Genomic DNA, 22,805 nt, shown 5'->3' on the forward strand with positions numbered 1-22,805 from the left:
TCGTGGAGCCCCCAATGTCCAGAGAGAACTCCACACGTGGGCTAAGCCTACTGAACTTGATGATAGTTGGCTCTCCCCTAGATTGGCTTCAGAACTGCCAAGACTGTTTCCGGTCCAGGAAACATTCTTCGTCCCCCTGGCTGATATCAGGGTGCCACCAACTCCACTCAGTCTGACCTTTTGTACACTCAATTTTTTAATTAACCTTGGATCAGCAAAGCAATATCTGTTCTCCAAATACAGTCATATTTTATGCAAGCAGTGACAAGCTAATTAAGTTAATTATTATAACACCTATCTGTATAATGAAACTAAGGTTGGATGATCCCAGCTGCTTCTCCTTAAAGTGCATCCCAGTGATGATTAAAAAATAATTAATATTTCACCAAAGACAGGAACAAGAAGTTAATTAAAAGACGGAGGTGCAGTCTTAATGAAACATATCCAATTGTGCTCACCACTGCACTCTGCAGCCAAATCCCTCCTCAGAATGTAGATGAACACCAGTGAACATCAAGCCTTTCTTGAGAGCATGTAGAGATCATTAACATCTCCCACTTGCCCCATCCAGCAAACATTCTAGAAATTTCTCTTTGCCTTTTAATGAGGTAAAGGCAACTCTTTTATTTACTTGGGCAAAGTCGATTGGCTTTGAAATGAATTCCAAATCTGAACCAATAATATGACATTGGGGGATGCTACTTCCTCAAAACTGTCACTTCTCTGACAGTACTGCTGACACTCAACTCCACAGGAAAGCTCTCACTAGTCCCATTTTTATCTAGCTGATTGTCCTATCTTCAAAAGGGAAAGATTAAATTAAATGTCATGGTTGAGAACATATAGAATTTTCCTTGGTTCAGCTAGTTCAACTTACATCTTTTGTATTGTAGGCACTGGTTTTCTTGCCAAGGGGAACAGAGAGATGCCTGAGCCATATCCATAGCCAATCAGATAGCTTGTTTGCTGGGCCCACATGACAACGAGGATAGGGGTGCCACAAATATTTTGGTTGGCAGAGAATCCAGGGCCCGGGCCACACTCAGCCAAATCATGCTGAGGCTTTAGGAGTTGAGATTGGAGTCATCTGTAGAGGGGATGGGGACTGGCAAAGTTCTATTTCAGCCAAAATTAGAACCAAAAGTAATCCTCCTCAAAATTGGAAGGCCACAGTCCCAGTCATCATTCAACCACTGAGCGATTTGGTGTTCTTGGATAAGAGACTTTGCCGCTTTAAGAATCTGATGTTTGTTTAATAAAATAAGGTGATTGGATCTGAACTCTGGTAATGGCATCATTCGTGAATCTAAGATGTCATCTGAGGGAGTTTTTCAAAGGTTAAAAGGAGCTAGGACTGGTATTATTAAACCTATTTTATAGACAAAAGACCTCCTACTCTTATAACTTCTAGAGCTTTGTCAAAGTGACTTTTTCTCTGAACCTCAGATTTCAAACTGAACACCAGACACCCTGATTTGTCATTCAGTGCCCGACCATTGGTGCTGAGAGCAATGCATCCACCAGCACCGTCCCAGCCTTCTTTTCCCATAAGGAAACCCCTCCTTCAATCTGGTCCCAAGACTGAGGAGACACCATGGTGGATAAACCAGCAGGGTCACAGCTCAGCAGCAGAGCCAAGAAGGTGGAGTCTGCTCCACTTGTTTCACTGTGTTTTGTTTTCCCATTGTGGGATGCTCCCTTGCAAAAGGGGAAGGGCCACATCCATAAAAAGCAGCTTAATGTAGTCAATCCATATGGGACTTCGCTCCAGTAACGAACCCTGTGGCGCTCATCATTAACACCTCATTTGCAACAGGCTCTCATGGTCTTCCTCTCAGGAAGCAATTACACACACATGCCACCCCCGCCTTGCCTCGAAATTGTATCCTGGCCTGGGGTGGCCGGGCCACTAGCAAATCCTGGAGGGAGGGGGTTCCTTTCTCATTTATTTGGAATGGGGGATTTCGCAGCTGGTGTCTCGTGAATGTGAAGACATTTTAGAAAGGCCTTTGGTGCCTGTAGAGGGATGGGTGAGAAGAAACAGGGTAGGGGTGGGGGGAGGCTGTTCAGTGGGGGAAACCCAGATATCTAAGTGGGAGTCTAGAGGTCTGGGCTGAGCCATGCCATTGTTCCAGAGGGGTCGGGGGCAAAACAGCCTGGTGTCCTTAAGAGGGGCTCTCTGCTGCCCATCTCCTAGGGCTGCTTTCTCCCTGTTACAAAACCACCATGAACTCCTTCCCCTAGGCGCTGAGAAATCATGCATGTGTCTTGGGGAAGGAAGAGCTTGTAGAAAAACATCTTCTGTTTATGGGCAGAAGTCAAGACTGGGTGGGCATCCCTTAGCTGCTACCCTCCCCACCGTGTGACTCGACAGTGGTCACAACAGAGAACATAGAACTTTTCAGACATTACTTCTTACTGATAAAATTTTCTCATAGCCACCGTCTCATGTGAGCCACAGACAAATAAAATGGCTGCTACCATCATCCCCATTTTACAGATGAAAGAACCAAGGGCCAGGGAGGGTAGGTGGCTTGTGGCTAATGGTACATGGATCCTAAGTGGTTCAAGCATCTCTGTGGAGCCCTCACCTGCAAACACTCCTCTCCCTTCACCCACTAACCCTTTCCCCCCAACTCCCCAGAAGGCTGCTCCTTCCAATGCAGAATTCAAGGCATTCAAGTTCCTTTAGAAGCAACACTACTGAGTCAGTTTGGCACCATCCCTGTACCGGAGCTTAAGATAACTGGATATGTCAGAAGTGAAATTAAGGGGACTTGAGAATGCAATTTAGCTTCCCTAAGAAACCCACGCCTTCTTTTCTGAAAGAAACCCAAGCCCTCTCTATCCTCCTAGGATGCTCTGTGTGTCAGCTCTCCCGTTTTGTGCACTTTAGACTTTCAAATGGTATGAGGCAATTCAGTAAGCATGTGCCAAGCAGGAGAACCCTGCTAGTGGAAAGGCTTGGGCTCTGGGGTCAGACCTGGGGTTCCCATCCCAGCTTCCCCATGCAACACATGGAATTTTGAGTAAGCTACTTCACCTCTCTAACCCTTGGGGTCCTCCTCTGTAAAAGGCAGGTAATAACACTGCCTGCCTCCAAGGGTCATTCAGAGCTAGATCCCATGCAGACAGATAGGATTAGCACATCATCTGGCAAACGGTAAGAGCTCAATGTTAGCTATTGCCATGAAATTTCCATAGCAGCATTTAGTATGGTGCCTCACTGAGAGATGGCTAAGTCCTGCCTTCAGGGAGCTTATAGTCTAGTGGCTAAAATAACATACATCACAGGACACTAAGTGTGGGAGAGAAGAGCAGTTCTTCAGACTTGTGCCTGCACCAGAATCCCCTGGAGGGGGTGTGAAAACACAGGGCTTTCCTGTGTTTTGATTTGGTATTAGAAGCTGGGCCTACTCCCAGAGTTTCTGTTTTAGAAGGTCCAGAATGGGGCCTGAGAGGTTCCCAGGTAATGCTCCCACTACTGTTCTGGGGACCACACTTTGAGAACCATGGGTCTGGTGAAAAGAACAGGATCTGGGAGCACAAAATCCTGGGCTGCCCCCTATTAGATACGTGAGTTGAAGCAGTTGTATGATGCCACTGAGCCAGCATGTCTTCTTCTGGGAACATGGTTGAAGGGTGGACGGGAGGAGGGTACGTAACTGAGCAATCAGCATGTAGGAAAGATGGGCCTTGCTGTTGGGCCATAATTGCCTTGGCCAGCTGGGCACGAGGTAGCAGAAGCTAGAAGGAGGCCCCCGTCCCAGCTGGGATGGAAGGAGGGAAGTAGAGGACAGGGAAGTCTCAGGGATGGGATGAAATTAGAGTAGAATCCTAAACATTTGGAAATCCTAGGATGGTAACATAAATGCTTTGAGCCCCTGAGTAAGACGCCCTGGGGTATTGAGTAAGGGAGTGATTAGAAGCCTATTTAAATCTATCTTGATAGACTTTGACCCTTCTGGACTTTGAAATAGAGTGATGGCAGATGGCCAAGAGGCACCCAATCCTCTCCACCATGATCTCTGTAATAAAGGCTTCCACATACTGTGGCTTCTATGTGACATCGAGATGGGATTTATAGTCTATGGATTAAAATAAAACGAGCAACTTCTGTTACCCAAGCTAGTTTGCTGTTGGCACTGTGATCCATTCATCTCACTCACTCATTGTTACAATTCAACACTTCACTCACTCGCAGTTTGAAAATGTTGATGTAAAATGTGGCAGACATTTCCTGAACACACCAAAAATTTGACAACCAATTCCCAGGAGAGCCATTTGAAATCGCTCAACGTACTACTCACCCACAACAGAATCCAGGGCCCTGCGTTCACACTGAGTCTTGGTGGTTACGATCCTCTCCTTCGTGGACATTTGCCTGGATCTCGAAGCCGCAGAATATGAAGCAATTTGACATCTGGCAGCTCCTGCAAAAAGCAAAGATGCAGGGTGGAAGAGGAGCTGGAGGGTTCAGAAACCCAAGAGAAGGAATTGGGGCTTTGGCTATATAGATTGACAGCTTCCAGAGGGAGCCAAGGTAGCCCAGCCTGGAGGGGAGGTCCTGACACTGGACCCAAGCTGGGGATGCTAGGGGGTGGTGGGTGGGGGACTGAGGAGGGAGGAGCTCTCAGCTTCATACCTAGGAGCCCAGACATAAACAGCGGAAGAAATATGCAGCCTCAGTTTTCCTCCACCCATGGCCCATCCGATAGGTCACTGCCTATAGGAATGGTCAGCTTGGTTGTGTCTGCCTTCAGGAGCAGACCAGGGGTTTCTCCAACCATATTCCCCAAAGTGCTCATAATCAAGAGGCACTGGGAGTGCCTGTCCTTTGAAAAAAAAATCAGTATCGCTGTCTGTTTCCTTGAGAGCAACCTCAAACCAGATGTCTGCAGGCTGCTACTGGCAGGGTCCTCTGTGTTTCCAGACCCTTCCCAGGCCCTTCCTCCCACAGCCATCACCCCTCTCTGGTCTAAGTTCTCCTTCAGTATGTATGGAAAGGGAGCATGCAGGTAGGAATGTTCTGGTTGGTTGGTCCTCATCAACTTTCCTTGCACATAAACCACATAGCCCACGACCACTACATAAAATAGGCGGTGCTGAGTAAAAGCATGAGTTAGTAGATACAGTACTTCCCAAAGCCTGACATGCCTAGGACTCACTTGGGGCCCTTGTTAAAAGGCAGACGCTGATCCAGTGGCTTTGGGAGGGGGGCCCGAGCTTCTGCTTTTTGGACAAGCTCTCAGGTGATGCTGATGCTTTTGGTCTGTAGACCAGACTTTAGATAGCAAGATCATAGGAAATGTATTCAAACCAGAGCAGAAGGGTCCTATTATTCTGAGTTACCCAATGGGGTCAGTGGGGGGTAGAAGGTGGTGAGTTAAAGGTATGAATCTCACCTTAGCGATGGTTTGATGCAAATAGATTTTATTTGTGCCGCAACTGCCCATTATCATCTTCAACTTAGGGATTCTGGATGCTACTTGGTTGGATTTTTGGAGCATATTTGCAGTAGAAGGGAATCATGGGAAATGACACCACCCGGGGTGGGGGGGGGAGAAACCTGAGCTGGCCTGGGAATCAGAAGACCTGGCATCAGCCTCAACCTGTTCCCATTGCCAGGGCGAGCTCCACATGTGGCCATTGAAAAATGGGAAGAAATCGTAATTGCCCTACTTAACCTAAGAGGGCGGCTTTGGCGATGGAGCTAGATGAAATATGGGAAATTTCAATGCAATTTCAAATGATCAAGTACTGACAACCCCGTTGGGCTGAGTGGAGTATTAGTGAGTCTGGGATGCAAAGTAACCCTCTTACAAAGAAGGCTGCAAACATTTTCACTGTCACACATAGCAACGCCTTATCCTAAATTGCATTTTAATACGCTACCCCATTTTATTATCCTTCTTACAGGATAATAACGGTGCTTGCAGCCAAAGAAGATGTTGTATTATCATTACAACATTCACATAAAACAGAAAGTGATCAAACATCCCGGCTCGTTTTCTTAATATCGTAACAGCGAGATTTATACAAGTCTGCTTAATTCAGGCTTGGCCAGCTTTCCAAATGAACTGTCTCCAGAGAGTGGCCTTTCTGAAAAATGGCTCACTTGGGCCCCATGTGAATTCCTTTCTGATGTCAAGCTCTTAAGGAAAGCATTACTGAAAGTGTCCCAGCCAACACATCCAAATGTTCCTCTCTGCTCGCGGGAAGATGTCACATTCTTGGACACGTTTCAGGAGGACCACTAAAGAAGTTAAGTTTTGAAGTTTCATTTTTTGAAATGGCCACCTAAAAAAGAAGCCCATCTTCATGAGGCTGAAGCCCGGTCAGAAATGAGGTCTCTATAAAAATAATCATCCCTGGACGAGCGCTTGCCAATGGGCCCGAGCTCCTGCATCCAATTTGTATCACATTGAGACAAGTGATGTTCCAGTCTTGGGTCTGTATATTACACAATTATAGAAATGTGATTTTCATTATGTTCCTAAAGTGCTAGTTGTTATTACGTTGGCCATGGGGCCATACTCTCTGCAGATGTTCTTGGAGCCGTACTGTTGTTGCTGCCACCACTGCTGAATTTCCCGATCTCAGTGCCACATTTGTCCTGTGAATGTAGAATCCTGCTGGGGCTCACAGGAAGTCCTCCTCAGCCCCCTGGATTGTTTCTGATTGGGCTCAACCTCTGGGAGAAACTGGACTCGTGCAAAGCCCAGCCGAGCAAACCGAATTCTCCCCTCCCGGTCATCATTAACCCTTTTCTCGGCAGGCAGCAACTCACACAAATTTAAACCAGATGGGTGAGACAGTCTTTGCAAGAGGGAGGAAAACACACTTTTATAGGCTCCACATGGAAAATGAATAGGGGTGTGTTTCATGCAGTGGCCGTATATTTCAGGAAATCTGTGTTGAGTATTACTCCAAGTTGGAATCGGCTGAAGGTTCCGACCTAGTGGGGGGAAGAGGTCTTCACCAATCTCGGGTAGAGAGATGACCCCACTGGCCATCCCAATAGCCCTTGGGACCAGGATGTTACAGGTCACTCTGGGTCAGTCGCAAATCAAAACTTTGCTTGATACTATCAGCTTAATCACTCAGCAACTATATGTTTGTATATTCAGCACAGGAGGGTCAACAGGCTTCAGACAGGGTTCAGCCCCAGAAGTTTAGGACAAGGTCAGAAGACGTCACCTCCTCCAACTGAAGGTAATGAGAAGTAGCATGGGACTGAAGCAATTAGCCATCCGTAGGGGTAAGCTGCCTTTTAGCATCGCCTTACAGATGAGGTTGGGATGTTCCATAAATCTCCACCTAGAATGGAGACCTCTGAGGTCTTCATGGCTGTTCAAAGAGCCAACCTGAGGACTATACAGCAGCTATTATTGTGAAGCTCAGGACTGGGGGAGGAGCTGCCCTGGCCATGCTCCTGGCAGATGAACATCTCAGAATCCAAAGGGGCAATTTATCTAGTTATCCCACCTTGAAGGAAATAACACACAGGAAAAACCAACGCCCTTTGATGAATTTTGTACTTGGCAAGCCAACTCTCCCTACTGACACAGGAGAATTACCCCTATCAAAACGGGTCCCACAATGCCCTAATAAACCGAAATTCCAGTAGGCAAAACTCACCTGAATTTGTGGAAGAAATCACACTAATGAAGCCTGAATGTCCCTGGGGGAGATTTTCTAAAACTGAACCCCGAACTAGTGAGGACCATACAAAAGATTACCCATCTATCCATTCATTCAATCATATATTCCACGAACTTGCAATAGTGCCATTTCCATCCTGGATATTGGCTTAGTCATTGAAAAAGTCAAGGAAATTTCAATGTTCCTGCTTCTTAAGAAGCCTCGAGTACATTACAGTGTTTTAGCCATGATTTGTGATCAAGTAGAGAGTTATGAAATCAATTTAGCTGGTTACAAACAGCACTTAAAAAAAAACAAATTGAATAAGATGAAAATTAATAGAAGAGAATAGAAACTATTAGCATATGTTGGTGTTTGTCATTTTTACGCCGCTGAAAATACCAATTCTCCAACTCTCTGACACCAGCCAGTGTCCAGCAATTCAATTCAACTCTGACGAATGAGTTGAATGAGTGCAAATGCCACATGTTAAGGGCTCAGGTCCATTTCAGATGCCAACTGCAAAGGGCAGGGGTCTCCAGGCCCCTGTATTTTTTTCTGCTGGCTGACTACTAATTTAGGGGTTCCCATGACACCCCTCAGCTTTGATAATTTGCTAGGACAACTCACAGAAGTAAGAAAAGGCTTGATAGAATATATCAAGGATATAAATGAAGAGCCAGATGAGAGGTACATAGGGTGGGGTACCCTCCAAAGAGGGTCCTGAGTGCAGAACCCTACATCCCCGTGGTGTTGATGTGGACTTGGGTGTGCTCACCAACCCAGCAGCTCCTCAAACTTCATCACCCTGAGTCTTCTACAAGATTTCATTATGAAGTCACAATTGATTAAATTGTTTTCCATTGGTGATTAGCTCAATCTCCAGGCCCTCTCCCCTCCCAGGAGGTCAGAGGGTGGGGCTGCCAGCTGTAACCTTGTTCACAGGTCAGTTCCTCTGATGACCAGCCCCCATCCTGAAGCTGTCTAGGGAGGCGCCCAATGGAGAGTCACCTCCTTAGCACAATGGAATGGGTTGTAAGGGGCTCCTTGTGGATAACATAAGACACTCCTCTCAGTCAGGAAATTTCAAGAATTTTAGGAGCTGCTGTGCCAGGAACTAGGGGTCAAAGACCAGGTCCTTTTCACTGTATCACAGTTGCACATAGTAGGGATTAGTGTTGCTTTGTGGAAGTTTTTTTTCTCCCATGTTCATATATGTGTATGTGTGTGTGTCCTACTGGAGGATCCTCCTACTGGATCTCAATAGAAGAGGTATTTCTTACTATGGATTGTCATGAAAAAGTTTGAAAGCTCAGGCATTTAGACGCATATGCTTCCCAGAGTGCCCCATGAACCCTGACTCATACTCTGTGCTAGGGCTTCAGGGGGGTCTGACCATTGATGTTTCCCTAGTCCTTAAGCTCCTCTTTCTGGACATTCACTTGCCTGGTTCCTCCTACAACACATAGGGTTCTGGTCGTCTAATGAATCCTGCGTCCCATAATGTGTTGTTTTTTTATAATGATTTGTGTCCATGTCTTGGAATCCCACTGAAACTTGTCTGCGCTTCTTTGTTGTACAAGGAGTGATGTGAACAGGCGGGAAAGGCTCTTTCGAAGCAGTAACATTGACCGTGGTCTTGAAAGCCAAGCGGGCTCCCCACCAGTGTTAATGAGAACATTACTCATGACACTTGTTGAAAATGATAAGGAAGCCTTTATTTAAGGGAAACTATCTAGATAAATGTAGGGACCACTGCAGCTGGGGAGGGAGGCTAGGCTCAACTTGAAACATAAGAAGGAAAAGTGGGAATTTATCGCCAAGGAGCACGGCACGGACTAGTGGATGAGAAATTACTAAGAGGAAACATCATTGTATTTGATGTTAATGTTTTTTACGTACATGGACACCTTCCTGTATAAGAAGTGGAGACCCAAAGGCCTGAGAGCTTCTACAGCATTTTGACCAACAGCGGTAGATCCATTGTGGAAACGTGAATGAGCATCTGGCTGTTCACTCGTACCTTTGAATATCTTTTGTAATAATAAGTAGCCTAATAAGTAAACTGAGACAAGACAAAGGAAATGGGGCGCTAAATTGTGAGAATGTGAGTAGAACAAATATGGGAGAAACAAAAGGAAGATGGGGATCATTTTAGTGGGTTTGTCTGTACAGATTCTTCTCAGAGTGGACTCCCCGGCTCTGGTGGCAGGGTTCTCCTCTTCCCGGTATAGATACAGGGAAGGGAGCTCTCTGAGATATTGTGATTTACAATAAATACATAGTTTGGTCTCTGTTCCTGCTCTCAGCTTGTAAATTGGGGTGTCCTAGGAGATAAGAGTGATGGGAGCATCTTTTGCCATAATATTTGTTATCATGTCCTCAGTTCCTGAAATCATTTGAGAGCCATAAAGGTGATATAGGTAGGTGTCTTGTTATTCATAATCAGCCCCTTTCAGCCACACCTGAGTCGAGGTCATCAGGTGGCTTTTGGAAATCCCCTAAAGATAGGGGATACTTTGCCAGGGGAAACAGCCACAGTTAGAGGGTTCGAGTTTTCAGGCCCACCCCTGACTGCCAGGGAGGGGGGAGAGCTACAGGTTTTATCAATCTCTAATGATCAATGATTTAATCAACCATGCTTCTGCAATGGATTCTCCATTCAAACCCAGACGTAGAGTTCAGAGAGCATTCAGATTGGTAGGCCAGAACTCATCCATGTGCTAAGCCTCCACATGGACAGAAGCTTCTACTTTCGGGACCTCACTCTACACATCTCTTCATCTGGCTGTTCATTCACATCTTTTAATATCCTTTGTAGTAAACAGTAACCTAATAAGTAAACTGGTTTCCTGAGTTCTGTGAGTCGCGCTCTCAAATTAATCAAACCCAAGAAGGAGATTGCTGGAGCCCCACCCCCCCACCAGGTCTATAGCTACTAGGTTAGAAACACAGGTCTCTAACTTACACTTGCTTGGCGTCTGAAGTTGGGGGAGAGGGTAGTCTCATAAGCCTGAGCAATCTCCATGTAGAAGGTGTCAGAAGTGATGTGAATCTCAGGGCGCCTAGTTGGCATCAGATAATTGCTTGAGAAACTACCGATCAGAACTGTTATGAGGATCATACTTCCTCGTGGGGAATTTATGACCTGCTTTAAGGTAGAAAGGGGGAGATCAGCAGTGAGCCCTTCCTACATCTGCTGATTCTCAACTGCCTTCAGCTCAGAATAATCTGCATGCCAACATGGCATGTGTTGGGGTGGCAGGTTCTAGAAGGGGCAGTGTGTGTATGCGCGGTGGTTGGCAGGAGGGACCCCGTGTAGCTGTGTGTGACTGGGATGGCTCCTTATGTTTCTCGTGTCTCAATTTTCTTTCTTTCCTTTTTTTTTTTTTTTTAGATTATTTATTTATTTATTTGAGAGAGAAAGAGAGAGAGTGCAAGCCAGTGGGGAGGGGCAGAAGCAGGCTTAGGAAAGTGTTTGGCAAAATCAACATTAGCTAGTATTAGTTTCATTTGAACAGGGACACAACCTTCTTGGTTTGTGCAGTAGAAGTTCAAAGCCAGCTAGGACTGAGCTGGTGGACGTGGGCCCCGTGTTGGAGGGCTGACCTGGGAAGCTCAGGTGCAGGCTTTGAGGTCCTTCCTGTGTGGTGTGAAGGTGTGGGCTGGAGAATAGCCCCCCAAAAAACGTCCACGTCCTGATCCCCGTGACCTGTGGCCTTCCACGGCAGAAGTGGCTTTGCAGATGCAATCACAGTGAAGACCATGAGATGGGGAGATTGGCCTGGATTATCCAAGTGGGCCCAGGTGAGTCCCCAGGATCCTTATAAGACAGAGGCAGGAGAGTCAGAGAAGAAGATATGAGGATGGACAACGAGATCCAAGTGGCCAAGGACATGGGCCGAGGCATGTGGGTGCCTCTAGAAGCAGGAAGGGACAAGGAAACAGACTCCCCTCCCTCCAGAGCCTCCGGAAGCAACACAGCTCTGCCAACCCATATTAGACTTCTGAGCTCCAGAGCTATAAGAGGACAAATCTGTGTTGTTTTAAGCCTCGAAGATTGTGGTCATTTGTCACAGCAGCCACAGGAAGCTGACCCAGGGAACCAAAGGGAGAAATGTGGCTTAAGACGCATGTGTCAGGAGCTGGCTGGGGCCAGGAGGAGCTGTGCCCAAGAAGGGGCCCCGGGGGCCATCAGGAGAGATGTAAACCCTCCGTGTCCTGATGCCAGCACTGGAATCTCATCAGGCTGCACTCCGAGTGATTGGGGGTGGGGGGCCATTTCTGCCTGGGAATTATCATTCTATAAACTGGAGAGCCAAAGTTTTCAAAAAGCAAAGTGCCTTCCATGTGTCCAACTTGCTCCTTCTCTCTATTCAGCAGAAAGGCAAGAGCGCAGGATCCTAAAGTTTTCCAGGAATTGGCTCCAATGTCCACACTCCACAGGAGGCCCAGGGAGACGAAAGGACATGCCCCAGGGCCCACCTCGTTCTCCCTGAGCAGGGGCAAGAGCTTAGTGAACCTTTTGCTTCCCATGCAGGGCTCTTTCCCCCGCGCCCCTGCCTCTCCTGGCTGAGGCTGGGACACCCGGGAAGGGCAGGGAGGGGAATTAGCGATGTCCCTGCAGGGAGTGCTGCCCATTTTTCTGCAAACCTAGAACCTTCCTGGTGCGCATGCTCTGTCCAGGAAGAGAGGAGTTACAAAAACAAAACCGATCTCCTCTCCTGAAATTCCACTTCCCCAAGTCAGGGAGGCACCTGCCCCCTATCCCCCATCTGAGGCTCTCACCCTTTTACCCAGCAACCCAGTTCCCAGCTGCAAAGGGCTTCCCCCTACTTATGTGAATTTGGCCACCACCCTAGCTGGAAAGTCCTAACCTCTGGAAGAGTAAAGCAGAGCCTGCCTCAAGCCTTGGTACAATTTTCTGTCATCTGGAAACTTCCACCCAACATCTGCTTTGCAGGACCTGCTCTGTGAAGAACTCAAAGCCTTTTTCATTTATTTTCCTGCTTGTCCCGGCAACAACCTCAAAAGGCAGAGAATGGCAAAGAGCCATCTCTTAACTTTGCAGATAGGCAGGGAAAGGTCAACACAGAAGAGGGACTATAGGAAGTCCCAGAAGGTAGAAGAGATAGGAGATGAGCTGGGGTCAGCCTCTGAAAGCCAATCACTACCCTTGTCAGGTTCACAGGAAGCCCTGGCCACCCCCAGAGTGCTGTTCCAGAAGCTTCCACGAGGAGAAGGGAAGAGGGTGGAAGGCTGGGTCCCCATCATGCCAGGACCTCACATGGTAAGACATCACAGAGCAGGTGCATGTCCCACCCCCAGCCGGGCATCCACAATGTGTGATGAGGAAGCCATCACTTTGCATGACGGTGTCGACAGAAAGCTGTGGACTTTCTCCTATGAACCAGAAATGGCAGGTGGACACAGAATTTGAAGTTCTAGAAATTCTTTTGTTTTAAAGATTTTTATTTATTTATTCATGAGAGAGAGAGAGGCAGAGACACAGGCAGAGGGAGAAGCAGTCTCCCTCCCAGGACCCTGGGATCCTGCCCTGAGCCAAAGACAGATGCTCAACCACTGAGCCATCCAGATGCCCCGAGGTTCCAGAAATTCTTAGGGGTCTTTGCTATTACTTAGTCAAACTGTTGATGACATCCGGAGCGCACAGGAGGATGGAGAGAAGGTCCCTTAGCACCACCGCATGCAGCTCCTCTGAGCAACCTCTAGGGCCAAGGCAGAAACATGGGGGCGAGCTGGGAGTAAGCATACTCTGTAGCCCTAGATCCCACCTGTTGGTGTCATGATGCTGTCATGCTGTCAAGCCCCCCTCCCCGTCCCCCTCCTTCAAAGTCCAGCTCATTCTCTTTTGGCTTCTCAGCAGAAAGTCACTAAGTCTAGCATCCAGAATGAAGAATTGTTGCCCAGCATCTTTAGACTCTTTCAACATAGCAAAGGATGCAGTTAGGAAATGCTGCCATCACCAAGCGGTGCTGTTGGCTTGTTTTGTCCAAGTCTGTAGCTGAAAGCAAGCCTCCAAGACTTTCTGTGATAGAGGCTCTGGGGAGAGGGCCCAGCTGCATGCATTGCACGGAGGACTCCTGTCCACTGTGGTTGGAGGACCCGGTGCTACAGACTTGCAGCCTTCCATCCCCCGGAGATACAGGCCCCTTGGAGAATCTAACTCAGGCCAGGAGCTCTCCCCATGCAAAGACTTTTGCAGACAATTTTGGGAAAGGGAGGTGAGGGGCGGGGGTGGAATATTTAAAGACGACCATAAAGTTCAACCACAAAAAGCCTTCAGCAACCGGGGAGGTGGCCCAGAATGTCCATTCGGCCTAAACATCCTTAACGTTCATTCCAGCTCTTAGGACCTGAACCCAGACAGGTCAGAATGTTGATCATATTTCATTCAGGCGGCTGGAACCACCCTGCCAAGCCCCTCACCCTGCAGCAGAGCAGGGCCTCAAGCCTGGCTGTCATTACACACCCCACCCGGGCCTCTATGAAACCTTGCAGCACTGCCTCCCATCCTCGGCTTACTCGCTTTCCAGAAGGGGGAGGAGGAGGAGGATAACCATAGGACAAAACCTTGTCTTAACAATATATTTTTTGGAGATCAAAATGCAGATTTAAGAAAGGAGGAGAAAGAAGTTTGTCCCTTAGGCTCCAGGGGCGATAAAGCGTGCACCAACCCCTTGCCACCACTAGATGGCGGCCAGAGAAACAAACGCTCCACAGGCCAGACATTCCTAGGAACCCAAATTTGGCTTCCACGCATCTCTTTCTTGGCCTACGGAGTGTTTATAAACATTTCCGGGAAATTTCACTGAGAACAAATCTAGATTTCCAGGCTGATTTGCAAAATGATCCCTAGATCTGGCACTCTGCAGGCCTGCATCCCTCCGGGCAACAATCCCTGGGAACTGCCCCAGGCTTCTGGATTGCCCTGTCTTCTCCTGGCCCTGTGGGTCATGCATCCGCAGGATCTGCCCGGACTCTATTTCCACCCCAATGGCCCGATACCCCCTAGCAGGGTGTCAGGTGAGGTCCACGAGTAGTTTGCAGAGAATTATTAATTCAGAGCAGGAAAAGGAAAGTTGAGAATTGCCTTGCCTGTATTTTTCTGGTCTAACATTTTACCCTTTGCTCTGGTTTTACTGCCTACATCTGCATTTCCGCTCCCATTCCCCAAGATGAGTGAGGTGCCCCTGGTTTGTGCCCTCAGAGGTCCACAGTGTCACTGTCTCTCCCATTGGTATGTAAATTCCATGAGTGCAGAGACCAAAATAATCTTGTACCTGGCTCTTCAAAGGAATTCAGCAAACAAGAAAAGAAAGAAAGAAGGGGGGTGGAGAGAGGGAAGGCTTTACTCAAAAGCATTGGTTCTCTACCCTGAGCAGGCATCAGTATGCCTGGGAGGATTTGCTGTAGCACAAGAGGGCTGGGTCCCACCCCTGAGTGTCTGACTCAGTGGGTCCAGGGTGGAGCCTGAGAATTTGCATTTGTGACGAGTTCTTGGGTGACACTCATGCTGTTGGACGAGGATCCACATTTTAAGAACCTGTGCTCTCAGAGCCACTTTTTCAGAAGACCAGCTTCTGTGAATAGTTGGCAGCTTTTTAACAATTGTCTCATCTCTACCTTTTTATTTTGGACTCTCGCCGGTGCTCGATCAATACTGGTCCAGTGACACACTGATGCGTGGCTTTCGCTGCCTCTGCCTGCAGTGCCCTGGAGCAAAGGGGTCACCAGGGTGACTTCCTTCTATCTGAAGCTCAGGACCAACAGGGCAGAGAGATCGTGTGTATGATGAGGAAGGCTCACTGTCCTTCCCCGAGCAACAGCTTTCAGGATGCAAAAATGCAGGAAAAAATTGGGGTGGAATGGAGGATATAAAACGATGCAGATCCAATCAGGATGTCATATAGCAGATAACTTCCTACCGCCCTTTCCACATCCCGTGGTAAAGTATAAGGGTAGCAAATACCCTTATATTGACATTGTCAATAATCAAGCATCACATTGCTGCCTTCTGGGCCTGGGCAGTAAGGACCTCAGAGTCCTTCTTTTTACTTTTTTTTTTCTAATTAATGGATTTTTTTACATTTTTAAAAATTTGAATTCAATTTGCCAACATATAGTATAACACCCAGTGCTCATCCCATCAAGTGCACTCCTCAGAGTCCTTCTTAACACAATACTCATTGCAGGGGCTCTGAAGCAGTCCGAGTTGAGGCATGAGATGCAAACTGCTTTGTATCTGAAAAGACACTCTTTGCAAGGAGAGTCCAGAGGCACCTGGTGGCTCAGTGGTTGAGCATCTGCCTTCATCTCAGGTTGTGATCCTAGGGTCCTGGGATCAAGTCCCACCCTCATTGGGCTTCCTGTAGGGAGCCTGCTTCTCCCCCTGCCTGTGTCTCTGCCTCTCTGTGTGTCTCTCATGAATAAATAAATAAGTCTTAAAAAAAAAAGAAGAAGAAAGAAAGACAGACAAACAGAAAGAAGAGTCCTGGACCCCGTGTAGAGCAGAGAAGATGGACAAATCCACTGTGTCCTGGCCAGAAGCCACTCTTCAGCAAACAGAACATAGAGTATCCACGGAAGGTTTGGTTACCTTCAGGTTCTTGGTCACAGGAATGCAGTTGGCAAAGGAGTTCCGCGGACGACTCAGTAATGTATGTCAAGTGAAGCCCCCTGAGAACAAAGTCCCAGACTGACTGGTAGGAGCTGGTCCCCCTCCTGCGCTGCTCAGCTGCAAAACAGATGGGAGTGGGGCAGCTGCATTCTTCCGCACAAACCTCAGGCCTCAGACGGAAAAAAAAAAAAAAAAAATGAGCGTACGCTGCCACCAAGTGGTCAGGGCTGATAACAGGCTGTAGCTAAGGAAGGAACAAAAACCGATAAACGTCTAATGAATGGACGCGAGAGGAGATAAAAATTGTAATGATTTTATTTTAGTCTTTTCCAGTGCACTGAACACGCACCCCTGTTTGTGTGTGTGTGTGTGTGTGTGTATATATATATATATATATAAAACCAAAACGCTAGTATCCAAGAAAGAGAGTCAGAACCTTTTAATATCCCAGCCCAGAAAGAATGGATGGATTGGGAATTCAATTCAGGCCCCCTTGGATCCCATCCAGATGTTCAACCAGCTGGTCACAGAGTCCCCTCCAGTCAATTACTTTTCTTGATGTTTCTAATCAACAGTATTATATATGTGATGCTATAAACTTTTATATTTAATATTAGCTCATAACTCAGGTTCCTAAACCAGATGTTTTGGGTGAGAAAGACATTGATGACTTATCAGTAGATTGAACCCAGGCCACTGGCTGCTCTCCAGGCATTTTGCCAGCTGAGCTGTAAAGCAGACTGGTTGCTACCAGTTCCCTTTAGGTGGTAGTGGGGGGGGGTGGTGGAGAAGGAACAGGAGTATGAACATAAAGCTGCATCCAAGAAGATCTTTATGAGGTTTTTTTTTTTTTTTTTTTGTCTCTCTCTCTCTCTTATAAAACAGGAGCTTGTAGGGTCGTCTTAAGTAAATGATCGTCAGGTATTTGCAATCCTGTGCACACAGCCCTCCCGTCTCCTTTACAGCATTATGACACTGGGGAAAACAGATGGAAGGAAGAAGAAAGGAAGTAAAATATGTGGCCCAGAGAAGGTGATGCCATTGACTCTCACGAACCAGGGGCATTACATCTTTACGTTTTTTAATGTAAGAGATTGCTGCCCCCCTTGCACTTCCCTCATCTAAAACAGCAGGGACCACTTGGGCAGGGGGTGGGGTAGGTTAGGCAGACTGGGGAGCAGAGAACAAAGAAACCTTCTGGGCTCTGGTTTCAGGACCCTGAGGAGAAGAGGAATTCCTGCCCCACCAACCCTCTTTTTTTTTTTTTTTTAAGATTTTATTTATTTATTCATGAGAGACACAGAAAGAGAAAGAGGCAGAGAAATAGGCAAAAGGAGAAGCAGGCTCCCCGAAGGTAGCCTGATGCAGGACTCGATCCCAGGACCCCAGGGATCACAACCTGAGCTGAAGGCAGATGCTCAACCTCTTAGCCCCCCCCGCCCCCCGAGGTGTCCCCCTACCATCCCTCTTGAGAAATATCCTCCAATCTGTGGAGAAGGGACCAGAATTACTGGTTGGCTCCCAAGAAAGAGGTTCTGCAGCTGGCTTCCTGGGTCAGAGTCCTGGTGGGGAGCAACAGAGCCCACACAGGGGCCTGGGTGATCCCAAAGGAGCTAATCCCTAAAACAGCAAGTGCTCAACAGGGTTCTGGGTACACAGCAAGTGCTTGATAAATTGCAGCCCTTACTGCTCTTATCCAGGTACTTATAGTTCAGATGCCTTGATAATCAGCAAAGACAAGGCCCCTGTGAGATGTTCCCCTAGCAAGGGACAGTCAGCACTCTCCCCATTTCCACCTTTCTTCCTAACATCAGCCAAGACTTACTTTTAATTCAGGGTCCTAAAACCAGCCAATCTAAACCAATACATGATAGTTAATTTGATGTGTCACAGGCCACAGGACCCAGATATTCAGTCGAGCGCTATACTAGACATTTCTGTAATGGTGTTTTCTTAGGTAAGAGAACATTTAGATCAGTAGACTTTGAGTAAAGCAGATGATCTTCCAGAATGTGGGTGGGCCTTGTCCAATCAGTTGAAGGTCTGAGCGGAAAGAAAAAAAGAAAAAAAGACTGAGCATCCCAGTCCCAGAGGAAGAGGGAATTTTGCCAACACGTGGCCTTTGGACGCAGCTACAACTCTTCTGGGTGTCTGGCCTGCTGGCTCGCCCTGCAGATTGTGAACTTACCAGCTTCCATGATCACATAAGCCAATTCCTTCAAATAAATCTGTTCCTTCTTCCACACCCACACCCAACCACACACAAACACACACACACACACATGTGCTCTGTCCTCTGTCTCTGTTGGTTTTTTGTTTGTTTTATTTTGTTTGTTTGGTTTGTTTTGTTGTTGTTGTTCTTTGTTTTTTGGGGTTTTTTTTTGGAGAAGCCTGGAGAAGCCTGACTAATGCCCAATGGTTGCACAAAAAAATATTTTGGAATCCACCTAAACGGTTTTCCTCTGGGCCATACCACTCTGGTGCAATATCGGGAGGACAAATATCTCTGAAACTCACTTGCATCTTCTACCAAACTAGGAGATGGCATTATATTGGGAAAGGCAAACAGATTTAGTTCATGTGCCATCTGTAACCTATGAGCGGTGGTGGCCAGAAACAGTGTTAAGAAGGGTTCTGAGGTCTTGTCTGTGGCTGGGGGTGGGTGTGCCAGGATCAGCTGATGGCAGTGTGCAGAGTGGGGACAATGCAGCCACTCGTGGCCTCTCCTCTGTTCTGGTGGACCTTGACCTCTAGGTATTTGGCAGCTTGAATTTGCCCTGTGGGTGCCTCATTCTCAGCCTGCTTTACTGGATCTAGCTACTCTGCTCTGGTTTTTGGTTTTGGGAATATTGCTGTGTCTCCGGGTTGAGGCCGCATATTATCTATGGCCTGAGATACTCACCCCAAGAGATCTCAGTGAGCTCCAGGATTTTTTTTTTCCAGATTTTATTTACTTATTCATGAATGACACAGAGAGAGAGAAGCAGAGACACAGATAGAGGGAGAAGCAGGCTCCCTGCGGGGAGCCCGATGTGGGACTTGACCCCAGGACCCCAGGATCACTACCCGAGCTGAAGGCAGATGCTCAACCACTGAGCCACCCACATGCCCAAGCTCCAGGGTTTTAAGGAACTGCTCACTAAATCCATCTACGATTGGCAACCCAAACATAATGTGATGCAAATGGGCCTCTCTCTATTGACAGTAAACCTGCTGTCCTCTGCCTTCCACCACCCTGCAAAAAGCAACACCACCTGCCCACGTAACCAGGCTAAAACCGTGGAGTTCCCCTTGATCCCCAAATTTTCTTTATCCCCCCTCCACCCTGCATCCATCAGCGGATTCTGAGGATTCCACTTCAGACCACGGCCTGGTGTGAGCATTCCCTCCATGTGCACCGTCCCTACCCTGAGCCAGGCCATGCTGCTCTGCCTCAGGCCTCCCTGCACCCCTTTGAGTCCCCACCCAATGTCTTCTCGCAAAGGCTAGCGGGGAGACCAGGGCAGGATGACAGGCCGGGGCGGGGGGGGGGGGGGCAGGGGGGAGGGAAGGAGGGAGAGCAAGAGAAAGGGGAGGGAGGGAAGGACTAGGAAGAGACCACCATGCATCAGGCCTGTTTCAGGCCTTTGCCTCTACTGCTTCCTGTAATCCTCCCTGTATCCTGGGGAGCTAGGTCCAGACCACCTACAAAACTTGCCCCAGAGGCACCTGGGTGGTTCAGTTGGTTGAGCACCTGCCTTTGGCTCAGGTCATGACCTCAGGGTCCTGGGATCAAGCCCCACATTGGGCTCCCTGATTGGCGGGGAGCCTGCTAATTCCTCTGCCTCAGCCTGCAGCTCTCCCTGCTTGTGCGCACTCTCTCTCTGTCTCTATCAAATTAATAAAAGTAAAATCTTTGAAAAAGAAACTTGCCCAGGTTACTTGGCTAGGTAACCCAAGCCAGGACCCCAGACTCCACAGACCCCTGTCGGCACCATGCTGCCTCCATAGATGCCAGCTGTGCCAGGGGCACCCCACCTCCCCAGACCACTCCTGACGCCCTGGGCCATAAGTAGCCCCCACACAAGGCACACCTGGGTCCCCAGCATCTGGCCTCTGTGTCCATGCCCCCCGCCTTAGGATCCTGCTGTGGTGTTTTTCAAATTGAGTGACATGAGGAACCGCACTGCACAAAAAAAATTATCTGGAAGTCCCTGAGAGTGTATCCGACAACCCCAGTGTGGGCTAAGAATTAGATAGTGAACCTTGGTCCCTTGGGAGCTGCCCTGGTGCCAGCAGGACCAGGACCAGAAATGCAACTACAGGTGTGGAAGTGTGCGGCCAGCCATTCCTGAGACCTGTACTGATTGTGTTGATCACTTCAGAAGAACTTCTAAGGGAAGAGGGCCAACTGAAGAATTCTTCTGCATGTCCCAGGCCCCCCATAGTAGATCAACGACCTTTCCGGGGTCTGGGAACCCCAGCCCGAGTAATCCTGGCCTGCAGCCTAAAGTTAAAACGCCAGGGCCCTCCCCTCCATCACCTGACTTTTGCTGGCTTCTAGGCACACCTCCTGGCCCTGCTCCTTCCTTCATTTATGCCCAGTCATGGCAGCCATTTGGGGGGGCTAAATAGTGAGGTGGGGGGATGCAGATGGGGGACACAGAGGACCTGTGTTTGCAATCTAACTCCGTTACTTATAGGCTTTGTAATCTCGGGCAGGTAATCCCTTTGTGCCTCAGTTTCTCCTCTGTGAAATGGGGACGATAATAGCGCACAGCCAGCGGGATGGTTGTGAGGGTTATGTGACTTATAATACGCTGAAGTTCACGGAAGCGTGCCCATCCCGGAGTTGGCACTCAGTGAACCACATGAGTCATGTTCTGGATACACTCCTGCCTTTCATGTGTCCGGCCCTTTTGCTTGGCTAGAACGGCTTTCCTTGTGTTGCCATTCTAGAAAGCTCCCACTAACTAACTTTCCCAAAGCCTTTTGCGAGAAGCCTTCCCTGACACCGTTCTTCTGTACCCCGAGCACACCATCACTGACACCCATCCTGCTAACCTATTCTAACACCCATCCTAACACCCAACCATCAAATCGGTTGTTTCCTGGTGGTCTGGATAGGATTCCCAAACAAACAAACAAAAAAACATTCAGCCGTGCAAAAACAATTCTATTCCTCTCGCCTTCCTTTGAGCCACTGTGCTGGGTTGGCAGAAAATTCAGACCTCATGGTTTCAGGTTCCCCAGGGCTTCCCAAGGGCCATGCCAGGTTCCCGTTAGTCTGCTCAGGCTGGAACAAAATACCAAAGATTGGGTGGAGCTTCAATAGCAGACACGTATTCCCTACAGTTCTGGAGGTTGGAAGCCCCAGATCCAGCTTTGGTTTCTTCAGAGGCTTGCAGACACTTGCCACCTCGCTGTGGCCTCGCGTGGACCGTCACTGTGTGAAGTCATCCTTGTGGTTCTTATTTCTTCTAGAAATAACTAATCAGATTGGATCAGGGTACACCCCCAAGGCCTCATTTTACTTAATTTACCCTAATTATCTTTGTTGCCGCATGTCTCCAAATGTCTGGGGCTTACATGGGGTGAGGGCTTCCACCCTAAAATTTGAGGGGAACACAATTCAGTCCATCACATGGGGTAGAGATGAAGGTGACACATTCATCATGGCAAATGGAGGGGGGACCATGATGTGCCCAGTCATCAGACCACAGGGATCTAAGATGCTTATCATCTTGGGTCAGAAAGACCTTGGTCCCTCTGCCCAGATGCCCCAGGTGGGCACTCCTGAGTGTTACAGAGGTCCAGGGACATTGGAGGTAGCTCACTAGTAGGACACCTGGGTGGCTCAGTGGTTGAGCGTCTGCCTTTGGCTTAGGGCGTGATCCTGGGGTCCTGGGATCGAGTCCCACATTGGGCTCCCCGCAGGGAGCCTGCTTCTCCCTCTGCCTGTGTCTCTGCCTCTCTCTGTGTCTCTCATGAATAAATAAATAAAATCTAAGAGAGAGAGAGAGAGAGAGAGAGAGGGAGGTAGCTCACTAGCTGCTTGAAGTGAGAGAGACCCAAAGTTAGAAGAAAAAAATCTCTAGATAATGTGCCTCACTTTGTTTGAAGTGTATAAGAGTGACACAGATCGTTGGAGGGACAGAGGGCTAGCACTGGGTGGATGGGTCACCAATGTAGGTTGGAAATTCCACCAGTCGTATAAACTGGTGAGGGCAAAATACTATGGTCACATTTGCCAGCCGCCGGCCAATTCACAAGCTCCTTGGTGAAGGGTGCCTTCGTGCCTTCTTTCTACCGCGAGCGGTGCTTAGCACTTGGTGGCGCTAAAAACAAGCCCTAAAACCAGGTGGAGGCGGCGGGTCCGGTGCGCCCCTTAGTGGTCAGGGCGGGCATCGCAAGCCTCGGGATTGTTTCCCTGTGACACCTGCAGGCAGAGCCTCAGGGCCAGCTGATTGGAGGAGCCACCCAGACAATGTTTCACTGAGGATGTGGGACGGATCTAGAAGGTGTGCTGATAATCAGAAGA

The 22,805-nt window shown here is 48.2% G+C and overlaps 1 protein-coding gene across 1 annotated transcript in view; it reads right to left on the minus strand.

Moving 5' to 3' along the window:
* Positions 1–22,805, minus strand: part of LOC140625845 (uncharacterized) — a 45,588-nt gene that overhangs the window by 16,623 nt on the left and 6,160 nt on the right. The window contains exons 3-4 of the mRNA XM_072813510.1: positions 16,265–16,402; positions 4,311–4,433 (exon numbers count right to left, since the gene is read on the minus strand). Of these exons, the coding sequence (XP_072669611.1) occupies positions 4,311–4,433; positions 16,265–16,402 (261 nt within the window). The remainder of the gene's footprint in view (positions 1–4,310; positions 4,434–16,264; positions 16,403–22,805) is intronic.

This window comes from Canis lupus, chromosome 3, assembly GCF_048164855.1.
Source record: "Canis lupus baileyi chromosome 3, mCanLup2.hap1, whole genome shotgun sequence".
NCBI lineage: Eukaryota > Metazoa > Chordata > Mammalia > Carnivora > Canidae > Canis > Canis lupus.